We start from the raw sequence: 22,095 nt of genomic DNA, 5'->3' as shown, positions 1-22,095 counted from the left end.
TGGCATGTAAAAGTTCTATACAAATTTTAAAAATTTTATTTGCAGGTACTAACGTCTTGAAAAGCTCACTCTGTATTTACACTAATTCTTTTAACAAGTTTATCTCAAATTAAAGCATATTTAAAACAATCATGATTGCATTAACTTTTCTACTTTAAATTATTACCCAATTAGTGCTTTATTCACATTTTAAAAACTTGTACATTTTATTACAAATATAAAACAGTGCAGTTTTTCATACATTATCCCAACTCTGAGACAAACACTTAAAAGACATGGAAAAAGATTTTGTTTTCTATAAACATAACATTTGCATTACTCATCCCCTTTCTTCACTGTCCTCCCCTAACCCCGATTTAAAAAGATCAAACATACAACATACTGTAGGTTTATTTTTATTCAAAAAGTTACTGTCTCAAGACATAAATACAAATCAGAAAACAGTACAATTAGGACAATAGAATGTGGAGGACAACAGGTTAAGGTAAATATATAAAACATTTTTAGCTGGTTGAAAACAAAGCTGTAAGAACTGCTTTCACAAAGAAACACTCCTTCAAGAGTAAGAAAAATCAACTTAAGTTTAAAATCATATATACAGTCCTCTCAGCAGTTCTATTAAATGCAGTGGTGTGAAAAACAATATAGGCAGTACTTTTAGACATGAGAGTATTTATTTATGTAAAATTAGTTAGGCAGATCTAGTTTTGAGTTTGTTGTTACCCCATGACTTAGTAAAATAATTATACTTTATCGTGATCCTTTAGATAATCTATGGTTTTTGGCTACCACAGCCGAATGTTTAATTTCTGAGTCTAAAAACAGGAAGCCTTTTTGTATTCACCCATTTGGGGAGATTCTTGTATTGCAAGCATATTAAGGCATGGAATGATTAAAATAATATACCTCAAGAACTGAGAGACAACTGACAAAAAATATACATATGTAATATAAGTTAATATTTCCTTTAAAATGATGTCTAGCTGCCTAAGCCTTGCAAAATGAGTTGATGTCAAAATGGCATAGAACCACTTTCTGTTTTAGACCAAATTTAATTTATTTGTGAATGGACACAAAATGAAGTTTAAAGCTTAGCTTTCAAAGAATATTATGGGTTGTTTATGAATTTCTATTATCCAATCTAATTTACATACAGAGGAAATGTACTGTAACCTGTTAGAAGTATCTTTAACCTGAAGACTGCTTGCAAAGACAGATAGATAAAACAATATAAAATACAAATTTAAAAATCATTTTTAAAGCATGAATTCTCATGCTCTTCTATTTTTAAACATTGTTAAACTTTCAATATATTTCTGAAACCTCATAATTTTAAGTTGGAATTTAAAAGTAAGAAAAAACTAAACAAACTGCGCAATTATAAAATCAGCACCAATTTATATATATATATAATTTTATTTAAAATTTAGATCCCTATTCCCACACTCTAATAAGCTGTATAATTTTTGTTTAGAATTTTTCTGCAAACATACTACAATAAGCTTCTTTTATTTGGAGACAAAATACAGTGGCACTACTGGAAGGAATTTCACAACATTACATTTTTCTTAAAGGACAAGCAAACTTTCAGGGTTGGTAATGGGCAAGCATGACTGAGACCTGTTACTTTCTGGTAGTTCATAGTTTATGGATCTTTCTGAGAAGGCTAACATGAAGCTTTTGGAATAAAAGTGTGTCTTAGATCAAAAAGCTGTTAAAATTCTGCTTTATGTATTTTTTTCCATGATTAATTAATACAAACCTTCTGTTGCTGAAGTTTGCATTTAATTTAAAATACTGACACTTCTGGTTCTATCACTGTAAGAAAACCAATCCATCTATTATTTCAGTTCATGGATGTAAACAGCAATCCAGCAGAGCTCATGATTATTTAGTATAGCCAGCAAATGTATAGAGAGGGGCTCAAATCTGTACCAAACACCTCTCAGACTGTTAGATTAAAACTCAGAGGGAATACTTCTTATAATCCAGAAATAAACTGATAGCACATAAATAAAATAATTTTTTTTTCCCCGAACAAAAAGTGTAGCTTATCCTCAAATTGTTTACTTGTCCTTTACATTTCTTTTTTTTCAGGCAAACAAAACTGCCCCTTCAATGCACTTGATCTTGAAAGCATGTCATTCTCCTTAGAGAAAAATCTGTTCAGAATTTCACTGTATCTACCACAATTTTGTATTGAAAAACTTCCTCTTCCACTTAGAAAATGACTTCACCACTGATTTATTTGCTGCTCTGGTATTAAAACATTGACACCCCAAGAACCTAAAAAAAAAGTTAGAAATGGTGTCAATTTGTAGTCTACTATACATTTAATAAAAACAAAGCAATTAGTATATGATTTAAGATTAAGACACTTCAAGATATGTTAAGGCATCATAAGTTTATTTTTCTTCCAAACCAGATTCACCACACTTCTGATTTGATACGAAAAGGGCACCTCATTCATTAGGAAATATTTTTCCCACACTTGGCATTAACTAGATCCAGGAGAAATATGATAAAGGCTGTGCTTTAATTATTTTAGGTAATAATTGCAAAATAATTTCTAGTTAGTTGCCTAACTTAGACTTCTTTGACAATGGCATTCTATAGGCCTTAACTTGAAATCAAATGTGTAGGTTCCAGCAACTAAGTCTGGGACAAAACATTCTATACATTGGCTGCTGCTGTGTTCATAAAAACAAGAGGTCATTTCGCAGCAACTAGTCAGAACACAATCCTAATATTTCCTATTAAATATATCAAGTCTGGCAGGAAGACAGTGAAAAAAAAAAAAAAATCAAACAATAATCAGGTAAAAAAATTAAAATACTGTCCTTCAGCAGACTCTGTGATTAAGTGAAGAAAAACCTTAAAACCTTCCCTGAAACAAAAAAATGCAGTTTCCACTTCCCATGTGGGAGCAAGCTATATCGTTTTTTATGACTGTGGAAGTAGGTATCACCACTGATATGCCAAAAAAACTCCCCGGAAGATCCAGATCTCGTGACTGTCCTAGCTTCTACAGGACTTTATGGAATCAGGAAGAGCCATGAGAGACTTAGTTCTCCTGAACCTTAACACTGCTGTTCACATTTATCTGTTTACAAACCAATTTTTACTGTTCTTGGTATTAAATTCACTTTAGATGCATCATACAATAGAGCACACCAAGACCCAACTGCCTCTGGTGCCAGTAATAACTGGACACATAAAAAAATGAGAAGACAGACTAAAATTTTGACCATAAACCATATGCATCTGAATAAATTAAACAGCTTTATTATGTCTAGGTCTATTAAAAACAAGTGCAACAACTCCAAGAATAATGAACCTCTGAAATAAATTACATGAATAAAGCAAATTAACTTTATTCAGAGAAGGTTTTTTGCATTTATGAAATTGGGTTTTTTACATTTAAAATACTGACTGATAAATTCAACTCTGATTTAATACGGGTTCGTGTTGTCTCCTAAACTACGAGCAGAGCCTTCCCCATTCAGGCAGTTATAAATTCATTTAGGTGGGATTTATGCTAAAGAGCAGCTGTGTTCTGTAACGCCGCTGTTTTCTGCAGTCCTGCTTCCAGGATCACCACCCTTGCTGTGTCCTGCCCGGGAGAAAGGTTTGCTAGATGGTGCCCCCTTGACCGGAGCAACTCCTTTCAGCGCACCACTGCTCCCTCCTCGCAGAGGAGCAGTGCACAGCCTGTTCTGCTGGCACAGAGGCCGCCCACCGCTGGGCGCCCCGAACGGGCTCCAAAGCTCGCAGGGCAACGCGGCTGTAAGCGGCTGCCATCATGTGGTGATACTCCCACACTGCAGCTAAGCAGTGCCTAGCTAATCCTGGGCTCACGTGGGATGATGAATGAGAAAGTAACAGGAAAGGAACCTAGCTAGCAGTAAACTTATTAAAACTATACTTCGTTAGTTTGAGGAACTGAGAAGCCGAAAGGTTTCTGAAAACAATGAAATACACCTGTAGAAGATCAAATTTTCAGCACTGTCAGAATAAAAAGTGACTGGTATTTCACAGATCAATCAAAAATCAAGAAGGGGAGGGGAAGAACAATTTTAAAACAGAACGCCAGAAAACAGGTGATATACTTTCTTGGTGTTACTTCGAGAACAGAACACATAACAGCTAGATGCACAACCTAATCTGATTCATTACTAGCAAAGCAAAGGCTTACTGGTACAAAATATAAGAATTTGTATTTAAAACATTATTTAAGACTTCTTTCTCCCATAACAAGAACAGATTCACGCTGCAACAATACTGTAAAAAAAATACATAACCGTCTTCCAAATTCCACCAAGCTGTCCAAGATTCCCAGGAAGCCTTGTTGTACTGTCCTCTGCTGGCTTGCTGCAGCTTGTTATTTCCAGTGTAATTTTGTACCAGCTACACAAGGTCAAAAATGGCTGCATACATTACAAGTGGTTCAAGACAGAAGGAATCCCTCATGCAGATTTTTAAAAGAGAATAGAGACTGCAGATTTATCAAGTCGGAAAAAAGGGCAACTGCAAGCAGAAACTACAGACTTCGGATGTTTTGGACCTAAAACTTTATATGGAAAGAAAAAATACCTCTCATCTCTATAAACAGGTATCTGTATTATCTCTATTTTCTCCATTATCTTACTTATGCACAAAAGCACATATGCCAATTTAAAAAAACAAAAAACCCGCAAACCATCCAATGCTGACAATTGGTAATGACATCAGAGTCACTCAACTAAGCTCATCACAACAGGAAACTTGCCTTTAATATTGTGTATGCACAGTTCCGGTTTTTTTTTTTTTTTAAAGCTCTCTACTACCAAACCTCTGCAAGGGTCTTTTCCATACCAGATGTGTTTTCTTCTCAGATTCAAAGCTTTTGATTTTTACATAGCAATATATAAAGTATTAAGAACAAAAATCCTATAAACTTGCAGAGAACATTGACTACTTTTAAATTTATGAAGCTGAGTTACAGCATAAAATATTCCACTGACTGTACTAGTCTGCCAAAATAAGCTAATGAAGACATCCTAGAGATGGCATTCTTTCCATTTAAAATTTGAAGTAAGAGAGTATTGTAACCTTAAGATGGATTTTACATTATTTTCCTTATGCAAGTTAACCTACCGATTCATCCATGATTGAAGCGGGGTCAAAGAAATCTGGTTTTAGCTCCGTTCTTTCTCTCCTGTTCTTTGACGGTGGCTTTAGAAAACAAGCAAATAAACAAGTTAACTGTAATTTCAGAAAGAACAGAGTTCTTAAAACTGTAACAAATAAAGCTGAACTGTCAATGGATAAGAATTTACAGGGGATGAATGTTCATCTCATTATTATTACAGGAAGGGTTCTTGCTGTTTGAACAGACAGCACTTGTATAAAAATAGTGGCACAGCCATTTAAGAATGTAGAGATCAACAAGAATGACTTTTCTGTATCATCAAAAGGAAAAGTTGATTCAAATATCCTATTTTAAAAGCATAAATCAAATCCAAAATCCACTAAAAAGACAAGTAAATTCCTTACTAGGTCTATGTCCATGGTGTCAAAATCCATGCCTTCATTGAGATCTTCAATCCGCCCTTCTGATGACATCATCACATCTTCAACAATCGGCTCTTCATCATCTTCCATTAGACTTGTGCCACGTCGACTGAAATGAAAAAGCACACTATTTAGCAGTAAATCAAGTTAAGTTTTATCTGAATATTTTAAAAGCTAATGTTCAGCAAGGATCTGCCAGCAAATGGTAATTCCATTAGATAGAAAAGCAATCAAATAATTAAATAAATGCACAACTACTATTAAAGAAAGCTGTAATTTAACCAGCTAAAAGATACTAAGAGAGTGAGGGAGAAGGACTAACAGAGATCAACGTGTGGAACTCTCTGGTACATCTTAAATGGGTATTCTGAGAGGCTGTGGGAATTGATAAGCGGATCAAACCGACACCTGATTCAGACATTTCCATGAGCAAGTGTTTATGCTCAAGTGAGAACAAACTCAAGTTTTGCCACCTAAAGAAAAAGTTCCTGCCTTATGACAAGGCAAGGAAGAACATCTTTGCAGTAAGGTGGATGCAAAAACCCCTTTTTAAACGTTCTCTCACAGTCCTTCATCCTCTTTCCTCACAACTTCTACAAGCAATACCAGACTTACATGAGAAAAGGAGTCATTCTAATTATACTAATTGGAGGCACTATATTGAAAAAGAAAAGTCCAATTCCCCCAAAAAACCTCCACTGAAACTATGTTAGATGAAGTACTAATATTTAAGAATTAAAAACAAGTAGGGGCAAGATGTAAAGCTCCTCAGTATGGCCATGGTTTTAGTTTACAACTTGCACTTTTCTTCTGTAGTGCCACACAGTCAATAGAGCAGACAGCTTCTAAAACCAGCCTTCCCCTCTAGCTCAGGAACATAATTTCATTAACGTGCATGTCAAAATGCACACATGATGAATCACAATGAAGTAAATGACACTGCAGTAAGAATCTATGACCTCTGAAGGACAACACTCGTTTTAGAAACATTTGACTGTCTTCATCTTTGTTCACTAGAGGAAGGACTTCAGAAGGGTTTTGTGTGTTTGTGTTGGGAAGGTCTACACAAGAACTGGTACTACAAGATTCCTCTCAACTTTGGTGTCGGTTTAGGTCAGACTAGATCTGTATTGATCACAGACATGCTGAAGACAGCAGTTTCTTTAAAAGGAAAGTTTTCTTCAAGTAAAAAAGCAGCTGAACTCTAAACTTACAACTCAGAAGTCAGAGAAAGGAACAGTAGAATTAAACTGAGCAGAAACTTTCTGCTTCACACACTGAACCACCTATTTTAAAACTAATTTTTAAGATTCTACTTCTAAATCTACTGTTAGAAATACATTAAAAATGTCACACTGGCGATATATATATATATGCCTGCCACAGACAGCACTCAGTTCAACAACCAGTTCCCTTTGTTACAAAGCTCACTACTACTTAATTTTTCTGGAATTTAAGTTCAAAAATATGCAAGAAACCAAACATCTATTCTGCTAAACGCAGTGTACTTTTACTATCGCTTTTCTAAGGAAATTTAAAATTTTAAACCACAGGAAAACACTACTCAAGGACTAGAACATGCAGGAGTAATCCTCCTTGAACAACTGAAGGAGCATTTCGCTCTCACTCACATAGCGTGTTGCAAGTTGGTTCTCAGCTTGACGTAGTTCATCGCTGCCCTCTCCTGTTGTTGTCGCGCGGCTTCTTCCTGTTGCCTTTGAGCCAACATCCACGTTACTTGCGTGCTTAAAAAGACCATTATTCTATTTTAAACATGAACTGATTTTGTGTATGAACACTAACACAAAGCAGACCTACTCATCTACGTACTTGTAATCAAGTGGAGCTTGATGGTGTTCAGGCTGCATAGGATAGACACCCATATAACTTTCTTCAGGTCGCAACCTCTTGGGCTCCCTCATTATTGTGGAAGTAAGCTGAGGTGTCTGCATCATGACCGGTGTGTGCATTGTCTGCTCCCTATTCAGCCACATACTGTCACTACTGCTGCTTTCTTCAGCTGGAAGGAAACATAGGACATCGGTACTTTTTTTCAAACTAGTCTAAAACATAATGTTTAATCATGACTTAAATGCATGTACTTTCTGCTTATGGAGAATCAGTTTTTTTACTTTTTGCCACAAAGTCTTATGTGTGCCCCAGAAGACCTGGGTTTATAACCACTGGCTAGAGTATTTAAAATAGTTTTATATCCTGTGACTTAACGCAGCATAGGGACTTTATTTCCTTTTGTGAATCAGTGTTTTGTTATTCAGACTCTTCAAATGAATAGTTTTCCCACTAAGACATACACATGCACATAAGTTATCCTGTTTTAAAAAAAATACATTAAAGCATACAAATTCACTCAAGCTAACAAATAGGAATCAACATATGTAGTTTATATGAATATCTACTCTGGTAAATTTTAAGATAAGAAAAGTTCTACCTTCAGGTACTTTCCGTTTTCCTGTTGCTGGCTTTGTCTTCTTATTTCTTACTGTAGATCCTCGACTACTAATTCCACTAATCACTGACATAGTATCATCATCCCCACCAGCTAATAGAGAGTTTCTGTAGGACATAAGGGGAAGCCACACATCTTCTCTTCGTAGAGACATCTGAAAGGTCATAAACTTCTCCAAGTAAACATACCTTTAAATAGAAAAAATAATTACAAAGATGCAAAATACTTGTAACTGTTAACATGTCAAAATAAGTAACTACTGCAATTAATACCCAGTGCCACTCATCTAGTTAACAAAGAGGCCTGACAACAGTAAATCCAGAATATGACTTCTGTTTGTCCACCATAAAATAAGAATAACAGAGACAAGTAAAATATAGCCTTTGTGATTATACTTGACTGCATTACTGTAAAATTATCTTGATGTGCTGAAGATTCCACTTTAGGTGAACGCAATACACACTAATACATATTTATTCAAATGCTTTATTGTTATTATGAATATTAAGAAATTACTTACACTGTTCTTTTGTCTTGTCTGAGAAGTTTGGAGGAGAACTCGCTCAGAATATCAAGAAATGCCAAATTTAATGGTGGGTGGCTCTCACCTTGTGGATTAGGCTCCTTAAAAGCAAATTCTATACCATCCCTAAGAAAAAGTTAAAAATTAAGTCACATAAAGCACAAACCAAAGAAAAAGTTCTAAGCACTGGAAGCTATCAAAACTGAATGCCTTTCCTCTACATCAAGAAAGCTGTAATTCCATGTTTCCACATTCTGGCAAAAGAAGTGAACACTATTCACATTTTGAATCTGGATGCACTCTTTCTATCGTGATGTTTCCACTTTGCATTTAAAAAGTCTTCTGCATGAGGCCAACAGGACCACCACTGACAACGAAGTGGATCAGTTCTTACTGTTATTCATAAGACATTAAAAACACTTTTTCATGACAGCATCAACACTACTATCATTTACAGGCTTACACAATGATGCTGAAGAACATCAACATTATTTAACATTTGGGTTTAATTTAGGGACTAAACTGCAGTCATCTCCTAATTTATAAATGGGCTATATAATCTCTAGTCCTGATGCCTTTTGTATTAACAAGCTGATTTTCAAAGACTGAAAAGGTATTTTCATGTTGGTCAAGAAGCATTTACAAAAAGGAAAAGAATACAAAGCACACAATTACTTGTGTAACATAGCAATAGCTTCTCTTGTTTTCAATTGATCCAGTCCAAACGTTAAAGCAAAACGTCGAGCAAGTTCCTTTATGCCACTGAATGTCGGTGATGATCTGTCAAAATTATAACCATTTTCTTGAATCATTTCATTGAATAGCTGTATGAAATGAAAAAGGAGAATTTATTAAAATATTATGCCAAACTTTGGACCAATTGACACAGAGCTAAGTTTCAGTAAATAAGTTTTTTTACAGCTTTTTTTTCTTAATTCAACAACACCAAAAGACAAACATGGAGGTTTAAGAAAGCCAAGTCAAAGCTGTTCTTGAATAGTCTGCACTTCAGAGTTAATCCTTGAAATGCACACTGTCCAAGCACATGTCAAACTGTAAATATGTTGGATGACAGATTTCAGCACTTCCCTAAATGAGGTGTTCTAGAGTTGAGAATACTAAAAATTAGTAGGATTCCCTGCTAATTAGTGATACACTAACTGAAAATAAATAAATGTGGTAAATTCTCACCTGGTCTTTACTATTACAGTTTGTCGAACTACTACTTCCTAATTCTTTTTTTTTTTTTTTAATATCTTTTCAAAAATGTAAGTACAATGAAGAAATTCCTGGAAATGTATCTTCAAGGAAGTTGCCAAAGACAGCAGAAACTCTGCAACTGAGGATCAGACTTTTCACTATTCATCAATAGCTGGCAAAGCTGAACACTCTGAACTTTAGTCTTTGCTTAATCCTTTTTTCATCCTACTGAATTTGACTGTAATGCTCTTCAACAGTCTGTTTTTCTATTGTTTTCTAATTTTGTCCAACACATTCACCCTTCACTCTCTCATATAAAGCAGAATAAACTGAAACCAGACATGCTCATGCTATAAACATTAACTTTTCATTTATAGATACAATTTGCCCCATAATTGCATACTTTTGTGTTGTACAGCTCACTGCAGCTTAGTTATTCCTTTTATCCACTATCACTTCTTCCCTTTCTTCTCCTGTTAGTTTCTTTTTTAAGAAGTTTTCCTGGAAAAATTGCTAGTTACATGTTTAACTTTACATATGGGGTTTTTTTGTTTGTTTTAGAATACTTGAGTCACCTCATGTTACTATTCTTATTGCCATAGTAGGATTGTGTAACTGTTTCCCCATTATGTGTGTAATTGTACTTACTGCATTCACTTCCTCTGTCTGCCCTTTAAAACATAAGGGGCTGGTTATTCATGAGACAGAAAAGACTAATAAGGATATCGTTTACCCAACAGCACAAAAATTTGTGAACTCTGGTGAAAAGTCAGCAAAAACTGTAGGAGCATTTTGCTGCATATTTTATGTTGCAGTTCCACCAGGTAAAACCATGCTGCTATCAAAAGAAAAGGCCTCATCCTCCCTTGTATTGGCAATATCCATACAGATAAACCAGCTTAGGGCCTTCATTAAGGACTTCTGGTTAGTTCTCAACCAGGATCAATATCTAGATATATATCCACTATTTGGCTCTATGACCTCTAGTCAGAAAAAAAAGGTGCAGGGAAGAGAGAGGACAAATTGGGGTACATTTTTCCTTTCAACAATAGCAGAGATCTATGTTGGATTACAGTGGTTTGCAGAGATATGGCTTTATAGTTCTGACTCTGTAAATAAAATTCATGCAGATGGTTCATGTGAGCAGATGAATCCGACTCTGACCTCGACTGAATTCATCAGGTCTCCACACAAACAAGCTCATTTACTGAAGAGAGCATTAAATCATGTTTTAATTTCAAAGATGGGTGAAGCCCCTACCAAACATTAAGAAATACTGAATTACTAAAACTTCCCATTACTTCTCAGAATTGTTTAAAAAAATCCCCAAAACACAAAAAATCCAACAACAAAAAAAAACCAAAGCAAAACAAAAACAAAAAAAACTCCCCACAAACAAAAAAACAACCCCCCACCACACAGGCAGGAAGTGTTTTCCCTTGTTTATCTGTTCATGAATAAACAAACTAGTAGTTTCACAACACACTTCTGAATATGTGACAAACTATTGTTTTAGAGTTAAGAAGGTATCACAGAGTTACATTTATCAGCCTCTCACACTTTTTGTAGCACAATACTAGTTAAGTATAGAAAGACTTGTGGCATTTTTTCAAATTGTTGCAGAAAAGATGTTTCCATTTAGATCTATTTATCCCTACTTTCCATAAAAATTTTTTCATTAATACCTCACACTAGATATTAAACAACAGGATGTAGTCTACACTATCGGATTTCATGCACAAAAGTATTGTAAATCATTCTTACCTGCTGCAAGCTAAGAATAAGCGTTTTAGCACACTGGATTTTGTCTATTTGTCTTGTTTTACTCATCGTTTCTTTAATAATATCACCATAGTCATTGTAATACTATGAAAAATAAAAAAAAAGTTAACTTTTTATTTCAGTTTAAAACATCACATTTACTGAATTCTTCAGAAAACACCATTTAGGATTTGCTAATTTAAAAAAAATTTTGAACACTTCAAAAGGAAAAAACAAGTTCATTATTACATTATCAAAATTATATTCTAAAACACCTCAAAAATTATAAAAAACCCCAAAACCTCAAATCAGAAAGAGTATATCCACTTCTTTTCATTCTTGTCATTAGTATTACTTTAGAGGCAGGATGACCTATTTATTTTCAAGGCCATGACACATTTGTTAATGACATGTGTTCACCCCTTCAGGGTGTAAAATTAGCATCTCATGTTTTTAGTAACTCCTGTAAGTCTGGTGCAGAGTCTTCTATTTTCTCTGCTGACAGGAAGCACTTAGATATAGCATCATAGATATAATTTTTCCAATGAAGACAGTTGCTTGTTCAGTTCTTTAAGTATTTCAGGTTCAATAAAGTCCTAATTAGTTCCTTAAGAGATTCAAAATATATGTAGGGCACTCAGAACAAAGCAGGCTGCCCAAATTCTAAATTTTTTTAAGGTAATCACCAAGGAGCAAAGTTCTATCATGTTCACAAAATGAGAACTCATACTACTGTGCAGCTGTGAATCCCAGAAGCCAAGAAGGTGTCTTTATATTTAAGTAAGATAGAAACAGGTATAAAGATGGGGTAGGGGCTGCATTTTTTTTTCTATTTGACAAAGTTTAAGCTGAAATTATTTGGTGAGGCTAGACATGGAGTTGATCTTTGTGAGAAGATTCTCAAAAGGCCTGCTAAACTAATAACTGAATTAAAAATATACCATCAATCAGGATAAGAAAATAAATTAGAAACAATGTAAAAATAATTATTATGTTTCTTTCCTCCCTCCCTGCTACCCACACACTGGAACTGTGAAACTCATTTCAGTCACTTTTTCCCTTCTTACAGAAAAAGAACTTTAAAGACCTACAAACTACCAACTCTGGAGTTCTGAGTTATTCACATTTTGAATCAGTTATCTGGTAAAGTAAAAAAAAAAAAAAAAAAAAAAAAAAAATTAAAAATCCACAACTACTGTAGACTATTATCAAGTGTCACTGCAAGGCTTCAGACATACCTTCATATATTGCTTGAAAATGTCTGCAGCTGTATTCATTTCCACCACAGTATATACAATGAGTTTACAGAAAGCTGCAAGCAGATTTCTTCTTTTGTGCAATGCTTCAATTTTGCTAGCTTCATCATCCTGCTGTCCATCTAGAAAGAGTTCAGAACATGAAAACTGTCGGGTTTACATACTTCATATAGAAGCATTTATAAATAAAAGTGATGTGCGCTAATGGTCAGGAATCAGAAAATCAAATTTCAATTCTGACAGCAGTGCACTTTATTGCCCAATGACAAGTCTCTTTTCCTGATACAGACACATATATATTTGTGCCTATTAAACCAAACCTTCACCACGATTATCCTACATGTCCCCAAAACATAATATGCTTTAATTTAAGGGACAAATCTACCTCTGTGTCCATGCACACCTCTCAATGCCAAAAAAAAAACCCCACACACACTCCCTCACCCCCCAAAAAAAGACAGGCAAATAAATATATTAGTTAGAAGGTAAATAATATAAAGGAAACAGAAGTTTTGTACAAACCTGCACTATTGTTATCATCATCCTGATCAATGAAGACATGATCTAAAATAAAACTGAGTAGTTCAGATTGTAATGAAGAATCAGGAGTGTAAACAAGTGGCTCCAACATGTCACGTCCTCCTGTCATAATCTGATGACTGAAGATCATCAACACATCACACAGAATTGTGAAAGCCTATTAAAAGGAAACCTTAGTAAATACTTGTTTGGAAACTGCATTTTATTTAGAATAATGTATTTCCACTTAAATTTCTTGGAGCCCAATGTTGTACCCAAGCCACTTAAGTCCTAAACAACTACACAGGCCAACTGGAAGTCAAAACATGCATAGTTTCTTACAGGAGGTTGCTGTAAGAAGACTAGTCTCCAAAGAAAAACACTGCACAGATAAAGCCAACTAAACATCAAAACACTGTGAGATTAAAACATGAGGAGGCTCAAACTCCCAAATTCTGCCCAACAGATGCTACATTAGGTCACTAGAGAACTCTGTAGATACCATCCATAGTATAACCTCCTTTAAGACTTTTCTTTTTCTAAAATTGTTTCAATCACATTTGTAAAACATCTAACAGATGAGCTCATTCAATCCCTTTATGTCTTGCTTCCAAAAAAGTAACCACCTCTTCATTTTGCTGGCTAAGTTGCACATCTGACACCAGATTTAAACGTTTGTGCTTCACCTCCCTGGAAAGTTCAAATGTATCAGTACCTAGACTGACATTCTTCAAACTAACAGACCAAGGCAACATACTGTGTAGTGCTGCACCTCATCCCTTTGATCTCTTAAGTACTTCCATTTTGACAAACAGATCTGTTCTCTAACTTCTCAAGGCAAGTATTGCTAACTTTCTGGTTACAAAAATATATACACTACTCTAAAGTCCCTTTTAACCTTTCATGACATTAGAGAAGGAAAGCAGAACCATGACTACTGTACCCTATGTGACCAAGTAACTTCTAGTTTCTACAGCATTCACCTAAGAGTTATATAGCCTTTTAAAGAGACCTACTCAGAACTTCAGTAATTTTTGTTACTTGCACTTCACCATGCACCTTGTGATTCTGACACTAGATAGCTCTCCAACATAGAACATTGCCTGTTCAGTTCCAGTACAGTTCCAGTATTCTTGTTATAGCAAGTATCAAAAGCTGCAGCTGTGGGACTCAGTGGACCAGATTTTCAACTTCAAGGTCAGCCATGCTATTATTACCTTTAGCAGCAAAACAGCTCCTGGTGTTTATTTGTTTAATTAAAAAGTGTACCCAGAAGATAGTTTGGTCCTTCCCTCATAGAGAGATATTTCAGGTTTTTTTCATTTTAGCATTCTGAAGGTTGTTAAGGCATTTATTTAGAATTAATCCTGCTATCAGTAACCCCTGCTCTTCACTGGAACCTGAAACTCCTGTGAGTCTCCTGGCTAGGGAACTATTTGACCACAGACTTGGCCCCTACAGTTTAACCTTTTCCTTTGACCCTGTTACCCTCAAAAATCAAGACAAGTACTTCCCAAGATTAATTAAATTCTTTCTGACACAAAAGAAAAATTTTAAAAACAGGTAAACAAAAAAAGCTCCCACAACCCAAAACCTTCATCCCTGCATTTTTCTTCAAAAAAGTCAGGATTTTCATCTCCTGCCTGAAATGTCAGGCACTACTTGCATGGACTGAATACCTACATATTTTATGTCTACCAAGACCATAGTTCCAGCTAAAACTCTCCCCCAACAAATAATAACTATATGAGGGACTAACTGTAAAACCGGTGAAGTGAAAACTGCTTCTATCTTTTCTGAGAAGTATGTCATTGTTGAAGCTTCCAACCATTTGCTAGAACGGTCTCCAAATATCTCTAAACAATACTGTTAACAACTGACCAGTGTTTGAGCGTACCTAAGAGTGACCACAAAAAAGACACACCACTTCCCAGCAATAAAATCCCCTAGGTGTATATGTGTGCATGCATAAACACACACACACACTCATGTTAAGTACCCATTCTTATATTTTCCTCATTCAGAGATCCCAAAAATCCTGGGACTCTGAAGAACTGAGGAATATATATTCTGTATGCAGCATCATGGTGAAGGGGAACAGACAGAGAAGTTGCCCCTGTGTGTCGTCACAGGCTTACAGCAAGAGGAGGAAAGTTGTTTTCACAGTTCTTGAGTGGATGGGCACATACATATCATAGTACAAATGCAGGAACATAAAAGCATTCAAAGACAGAACTAAAAAAAAAGAATAGTTTCTCTCTTTTAAATAGCTATTCCTAGCTCTTTCAGCTCAGAGTCTGTGAATCCACAATTGGCTCTACCAGAGGTGTGTGTGCTTACTACATGGTAAGCAAGAGCTTTGAAATGGAACTCTCCCCCCAAACTTACAAACCAGAAGGCTTGTACACTGTGCCTACCCAGTCATTGTGTAAAGAAACAAAACCCCCCTTTGAACAGAAGTTTATGCTGCCTAAAATTACTAGAAAGAATCCAGTTTAAATTGATTCTGAAATCCTACCTAAATTATCTAAAGGCAAGAATACAAGTACAGTATGTATTCACACTCCAAGAGCATTCAGCCAAAACATCCAAGACACACCACACTCCCACCTAAGTGCTACAAATATTAGGAAGAGGAACTTTTCAACTGCTTTATAAGTACAATATTAGGAGACTACAAGAATAAACAACGGTCACTAACCTGTTCCTTAACAGCAGTGTTTACATTGGTCAGGTAGTGTTGGCAGATTTGACAGAATACTCTCATCTGCTTCTTTAGACGTAGAAGATCCTCCTTTAAAGAGAAGGATTTCATGTAACAGTTTTGCTCGATTTTCAATTTTATAGTCACATTTAGTGTATGTGTTTTCACAGAGCTATCCACCACAGACCTCGTACGTAGTCGTAACATTCAAGTTCACTGCATTATTTAAGAATTACTATTACAAATAAAAATAGCAAGCAGCAACTTTCTCAATTTTGTCATTCTATGTACCACAAAAAGAAATGGAAGCTGGGATGAAAACAGTGAAGTTATTTTTTAAAAACATAGTAATAAAAACCCCCACCCCACCCCCTAAAAAGAAAACCAAGCCAAACACACCAAAAAAACCCCAAACAACCCAGAGCATGAAGCATTTTTTCTTTAAAATATCTGTATTTTCAACCTAGAGGATAGATTAGATAGCTGTTTCTAACTAAAACAGACAAGGCTACATAGTATTTTATTTCATTTTTTTAACTTACTGCTTGGGGATAAAGTAAAATGTCAGATGAGAGTCAGTGTTTTCCTCCCCTTTTCCATTGGAAAAAAAAGAAATTTAAAAAGTAGCCTTGCAAGTGTTGCAATAACTTCCAGAAAAGTAGATCATTGAGCCAATGAAGTATCAAAATGGTACAAATACCGTCCACATGTGTGGCATAGTTGGTGTTACTCAATCATGTGATTCTAGCACATGTAGAACCAAGGAAGTCATTACAAAAGATCAACTTTGTAACCAGCATCCCTCCCAACAAAGAAGAAATACCCCTGAGAAGTTTAAAAACTGTCCATACAATCTAAATCAAAGCAAGTCTCTCCAAGAAAGCAGGTAATGCACTGGTACAACATGTCAATAAATCTCAACAGGAATCACAAAAGCAATAGCTGCCTCTTGACTAAGTGTATTATTTTTTACAACACCTTCACTATGTAAACCTTTTCTCTCAACATTTACCATTCAGATTACTACACTGATGTTAAGAAAATTAGATGGGAATATTTTCTTTCCTTCATACAGAATTATTCATTTAAATTTTAATAAAAATCAAACTATTTACATAGTCTTTTGTTAGCAGTCTATATTATGAAGCTTGTTCCCATACTTAGCCAACCTGTTCACAAACAGCATGTAGTTCGCAGTTAATTTTGTCACAGATCAAAAAAAAACCCAAAACCCAAACAAAATCTTTAGGCACAGTATTTTTCTGTCACTTCTGGTCTGTACTTCAACTTTGCTGTTATGTTCCATTGACATTAAACAGAAATCAATGGAACTTACGTATAGTACCTGGTAGATGTGGCAGCAGTCAAGCAATTAAATATAATAAAATAGTTGCAGTTCAGAAATTAAACTTAGGAAAGCTTTAATTTACCGAATTTTATTATACAGGAGCTGAAAATAGTCCCAATAAAGGACTGCTTTTCAAATAAGTTCTTTTTATTCCTGCTGAAAGTATTAAAAATTACATTTTACTGCAAAATAGCTAAGGTAATCTTAATTTCTAACCTAACTTTTCAGTATTTGGCTCAGTTTCTGCTGTGAGGCTTGTGATAAAGGTTTAATCGCTATTACAAAAAATTAAAGACTGCTGTTTATCCTTTAAAGAATAAGCTAACAAAGCCTCCAAATCTTTCCCTCACATGAGTGGTTCTCAACAGTCTATGTATCCAGATCTTATCTGTTATTTTTGATTTTGGAAATGTTAAAAGCCATTAAAACCTAGGTGGCAAACTTGCTAGCCAGCCAATAATGAAGAAGTTCACGTTTATTTAAGGCATCTTCAGATTGTAATTACTGAATTAGTAAGGCCACAATTATTCATTGGACTAATGAAGTCTTAACATGATAGGAAAAAATGAAATAAAAATTTAAAACCACCATTATCTCAAAGGTGTTCTGTTATAAAAAAACATTAGTACAAGTTACATAGCATGCTTCTCCACTCCTGTATGTGCCAGGAGCTCATACTACCACACCCTAAAATAAAAAAGAAAAAAAATTTATACATCCTCAAATTATAAGTTTACTGCAATGACGGACTACTGATACTAATTATTGATTATAAATTATTAATGCCATGAATTCTCCTTGTTTTCTCTCTAGTAAATTATGACAGATGCTTACAACTTCTTTTTCTTAAATTAATTCTAAGTATGGCAATCAAAGTGTTTAAAAAAACTGAATACTTTACTTATTTCTTCTGACATAAATAAAGGATGTGTTATCAGTAACTCCAACAATGAAGTGCAACTCCAGCATAAATTTCCAGCAAAAGAGCACAACTTGTACCCTTCTTACAGGAGAAGGCTTCCAGAAAAAGTGTGTTTATAATTTTGAGGTTTTTTTAAAAAAATCAAAATACTTCACCGCTTACAAACTCCATTCTAAATTGTCTAGCCTTTCAAAAACCATCTTTCATTAGACTGTTCACAGAGCCAACCACCTAATCACCCTCTTCAAGCAATGCTGTCGAGTTGATACAAGAAACCTTAATCCTTCCTCCAAGATTTTTTAAGAAGTGAAATTAGAAAGCTGACATTTGCCAGAGCTTTGCCCTTCAAGATTACTATACATAGAACCAGAACAGGCTCTCCATTATTCCCTGTGAAAGTTTGAAATTTATCTTAATCTTTCCATGTCTTTATTTAACAACACATTTAGAAGACTGATGAAGAGCAAAGTGTTATTGCTCAGTATGTTGCAGAGTACTACAACAGTGTGCAAATTCTTTTATCTCACAGACTTTGTAACTAATACTTCAGTTTGCAAATTCAAACCCACTACTTGAGAATAGTAAGACTGACTATACTTTTTTTTTTTTTTTTGTAACTGGTATTCTAGCCCTCCTTATCATTGTCACTGTGCCAGACTAATAAAGGTATTGCATGTATTTGCTACAATTACTTTAAAAATCTGTTAAATCAAACACAATATTGACATATAAATAATAAAACCATAACAATTTAGGTTTAAAAGTCAAGCATTCCACTACTGAAACTATGACTTCTGAAGAACTTATTAGAAAAGCAGATTTAGGCAGGTATTGGTATTAAAAAAAAAAATAAAAAAAATAATCTTAGTCTTAGTTATTCCATTGCAGTTCCCGCTTGATGATACTGCAAGCATGTACAAATGTTTATTTACTAATACAACTGGAACAATGCATACCTTTGTGGAACTGCTTTCAGTAATTTTTGCTAGCTGCCAAAGAATTACATAATGAGTACACTGCAGTGCATGAATAACAATCTGAAATCAAAAGAAAAAAACGCATTAGATGACAAAGACCAATAAAAGACAGCAATAAAAGCTATTTATTGTTGTACCTGAAGAACACATTTTAACTACAGACCTGTTCTGGCATGTCTCCATTTTCAATGCCAGTTTTCAATAACTTGTAGTTGCAGCCAAACAAATCCCATCTTGATAGGTCATGAGCACTGGAAGCATTAGAAATGTAGCAAAGATGTAATTTAACTAACATCATTTCTGCAATTCGATGTTAACATGTACTAAAGTTTAACTGGTCTGAAAACTAATAAATAAATAAGCAAACAAATCCCTCACAAATGCCACCCCCAAAACCCCAACATAAAGCACTCTCAACAACACACACACAAAAAAAAACCCAAACTGAACACACACAAAAAAACCCCAAAGCAAAAAACCCCCAGATTTCAGTTTTGTATATATTTCTTCATGTATTCAAAATGCATCATGTTCTGCACAACTCTCGGTCATTCCCACTAAATTAAAAAAACCTCCAATTGCATTAAAATCTTAAGGGATATCAAATTAAGAGAAACACCCACACGCCCCAAACCCCAACAGATGTTTGCAGAAGCCTACTCACTTGTGAAAAGCAGTGATTCTCTTCAGTGTTGACAAGACTTGATATGCATCATCTTCATCAGGCTCCTCCCCCTATTTAATAATCATATAGTAAAATATCCCAAGCAATGTATGCTAGGCAATCTAGGGAATTTAAGATTAAAAAACCCAACAAACCACTGAACCCAAAAACTTCACCCCTGCCCAAACAACCACCAAAAAAAGAGAGAACTGCATCTGAATTATTTATCTATGACATTTGTTTTTAGAAGAGTTAAAAGAGTTTGAGAGAGAAGGTATCAGCTCATGTTTAGAAGCAGAAGCACAGTGAGAAATAAGGGAGGGGGGCGGAAAGGAGAGAGAAGGAAAAAAGAAGAAAAAAGTCTAGGATAGCAGAATACAATGTATTATGTAGGTGCTTCAATTTTCTCTGAAGAATCCAGCAGAGGCCACTGTCAGACAATAGATACTGGACTAGATGGGCCACAGGTCAGTACCTCAATCTTACTTTAATCACAGAAAAAAGTCTTTGAGAGAGGTAAGGGAAATATTTTGTTCTAATCTTCCTACAAGTTCTGACAAACTTACATTTGGAGAAAGAAAAAGAGTAAAAAGGAAAGGTCCCCAAAAGTATCTATTTAAGTACATAGGATAAACTATCTAAGGTCACAGAAACTCCTCCTCAGTGTATCAGAGATACTGCAAGTCCAATGTGTTTCACTGTTCGTAGTTGCACAACCTTATCAAAGCACTATGGATTTCAACATTTCTGCTAGAGCATTTGCCATTTTCCTTCAAGCCAACTGTCTTGACATTCATTTCATTGCTTTACCTCTCATTCTTTCTTTTTCTGACAAAGGGAGAAATAAACGGATTACCAGGCACACTTCTTACATAGTCCATGTGTGTCTAGGGTTTCTAGAGGGGAGGTCTAGATCAGGACAATAAGCAAGAGGAAAAGGAGCAAAGCTTGATAAATAAATCTGCATCTGAGGAGAAGTGTGGAGAATGATGTTGTCAAAGACACTTCCCATGCTCCTTATCACAGATGAGGAGGAGGAGAAACAAGTTTTGTCTGAATGTCAGAGAACCCACATAGTGAAGTTAAATACTGGATCAGAAAATTCTCACTCTTCAGATTAGCACAGTGTGGGAACAATGTGATTTTTAAACTATTAAACTGCATCTGCTTGCCTTCAGAAAGGGAGGGGGAGTGTTTTCTAGAGATTCTGGTATTTAACAACAGCAACATGCAATCACAGGCAAGACTAAAAACACTAGTACATCTGAGGAGAATCCTAACATCTCTCAAAAACATGAGCTTCAAAACCTAAAGGTGAAAAGCTCATGTAATTTCAGTTTACCTCAACTCAAATTCCCCGAAGATTCACTGTCCTACTATAAAAGAACAGCTGGAGTTCATGTAATCACAGCACTGTTACATTATTGTGCTTGACTTAACAGTTTTGAAAGTCAGAGGGAAGTGCCTATCCCTAACTCACTGACTTGCACAGGAAGGTAGAAAAACATACTGGAAATATTTACAAGGGCAGGAAAAGTTCATCTTGTACATTAAAGTTGATCTTGTATAATACCTCTTGCAGGAAGTCTTCAAGAAGTCGATTAAACTTGTCTGCCAATTCATCTATTAACTGACTTCTTGCAATGTCAACCCTGTTAAATATTGTGAATTCTTCATTACAGAGAGCGTGGTATGTTTTTGAACAGGCTTCCAAAACATCTATATCTGTGTGCTTCTCCACAATGTCTCGGATTTGTCGCAGTAAGGCATCCAAATGCTACAAGAAAGATGAAGCATGGGGGAAAAAAAAAGCATTCATACATATATACAGACACACACGCAGGTACATATTTTTAATAAACATTAAGGAATTTTTAAAAATAAATTAAATTTATTACTTTTGTAACTATGATACAGAACACGAAACACTTCCAGAGAGATGCTGAAGCTTTTGAGTAGATTAAAAACCTATTTAGCAAAAATTAAATAGGAGCTTGTCAAAGGCTAAAGACTCAATCCATTTTTTAAAGTTATTAAAAATTTGCAATTGTCGATATGGTTTTACCTAACACTCAAATTTGCAATGACAACTGAACAACACAGAAGCCTTTATCTCCCACTCACACAAGCATTTATACGTGGTCTTAAAAGCTGTAAAATTGAAGATTTAGTTTCATAACACTCAAGTGTTGGCACTGAAA

The 22,095-nt window shown here is 35.1% G+C and overlaps 1 protein-coding gene across 2 annotated transcripts in view; it reads right to left on the bottom strand.

Annotated features, from left to right (window-relative positions):
• Positions 1–382: 382 nt before the first annotated feature.
• The window catches only part of STAG2 (STAG2 cohesin complex component), an 81,194-nt gene continuing 59,481 nt past the window's right edge, over positions 383–22,095 (bottom strand). Inside the window, exons 19-34 of one of the 2 annotated variants that reach the window (XM_074915612.1) lie at positions 21,468–21,671; positions 19,895–19,965; positions 19,394–19,481; positions 19,210–19,290; positions 15,981–16,073; positions 13,283–13,457; positions 12,743–12,882; positions 11,508–11,609; positions 9,219–9,367; positions 8,541–8,669; positions 8,003–8,208; positions 7,384–7,573; positions 7,185–7,298; positions 5,536–5,662; positions 5,137–5,214; positions 383–2,286 (exon numbers count right to left, since the gene is read on the bottom strand). In XM_074915612.1, coding sequence (XP_074771713.1) covers positions 2,263–2,286; positions 5,137–5,214; positions 5,536–5,662; positions 7,185–7,298; positions 7,384–7,573; positions 8,003–8,208; positions 8,541–8,669; positions 9,219–9,367; positions 11,508–11,609; positions 12,743–12,882; positions 13,283–13,457; positions 15,981–16,073; positions 19,210–19,290; positions 19,394–19,481; positions 19,895–19,965; positions 21,468–21,671 — 1,971 coding nt within the window. In that variant the 3' untranslated portion in view covers positions 383–2,262. The remainder of the gene's footprint in view (positions 2,287–5,136; positions 5,215–5,535; positions 5,663–7,184; positions 7,299–7,383; positions 7,574–8,002; positions 8,209–8,540; positions 8,670–9,218; positions 9,368–11,507; positions 11,610–12,742; positions 12,883–13,282; positions 13,458–15,980; positions 16,074–19,209; positions 19,291–19,393; positions 19,482–19,894; positions 19,966–21,467; positions 21,672–22,095) is intronic. The other variant, XM_074915613.1, reaches the window with a different exon arrangement.

Source organism: Athene noctua, chromosome 11 (assembly GCF_965140245.1).
Source record: "Athene noctua chromosome 11, bAthNoc1.hap1.1, whole genome shotgun sequence".
NCBI lineage: Eukaryota > Metazoa > Chordata > Aves > Strigiformes > Strigidae > Athene > Athene noctua.
This window is presented reverse-complemented; position numbering and strand designations above follow the sequence as displayed.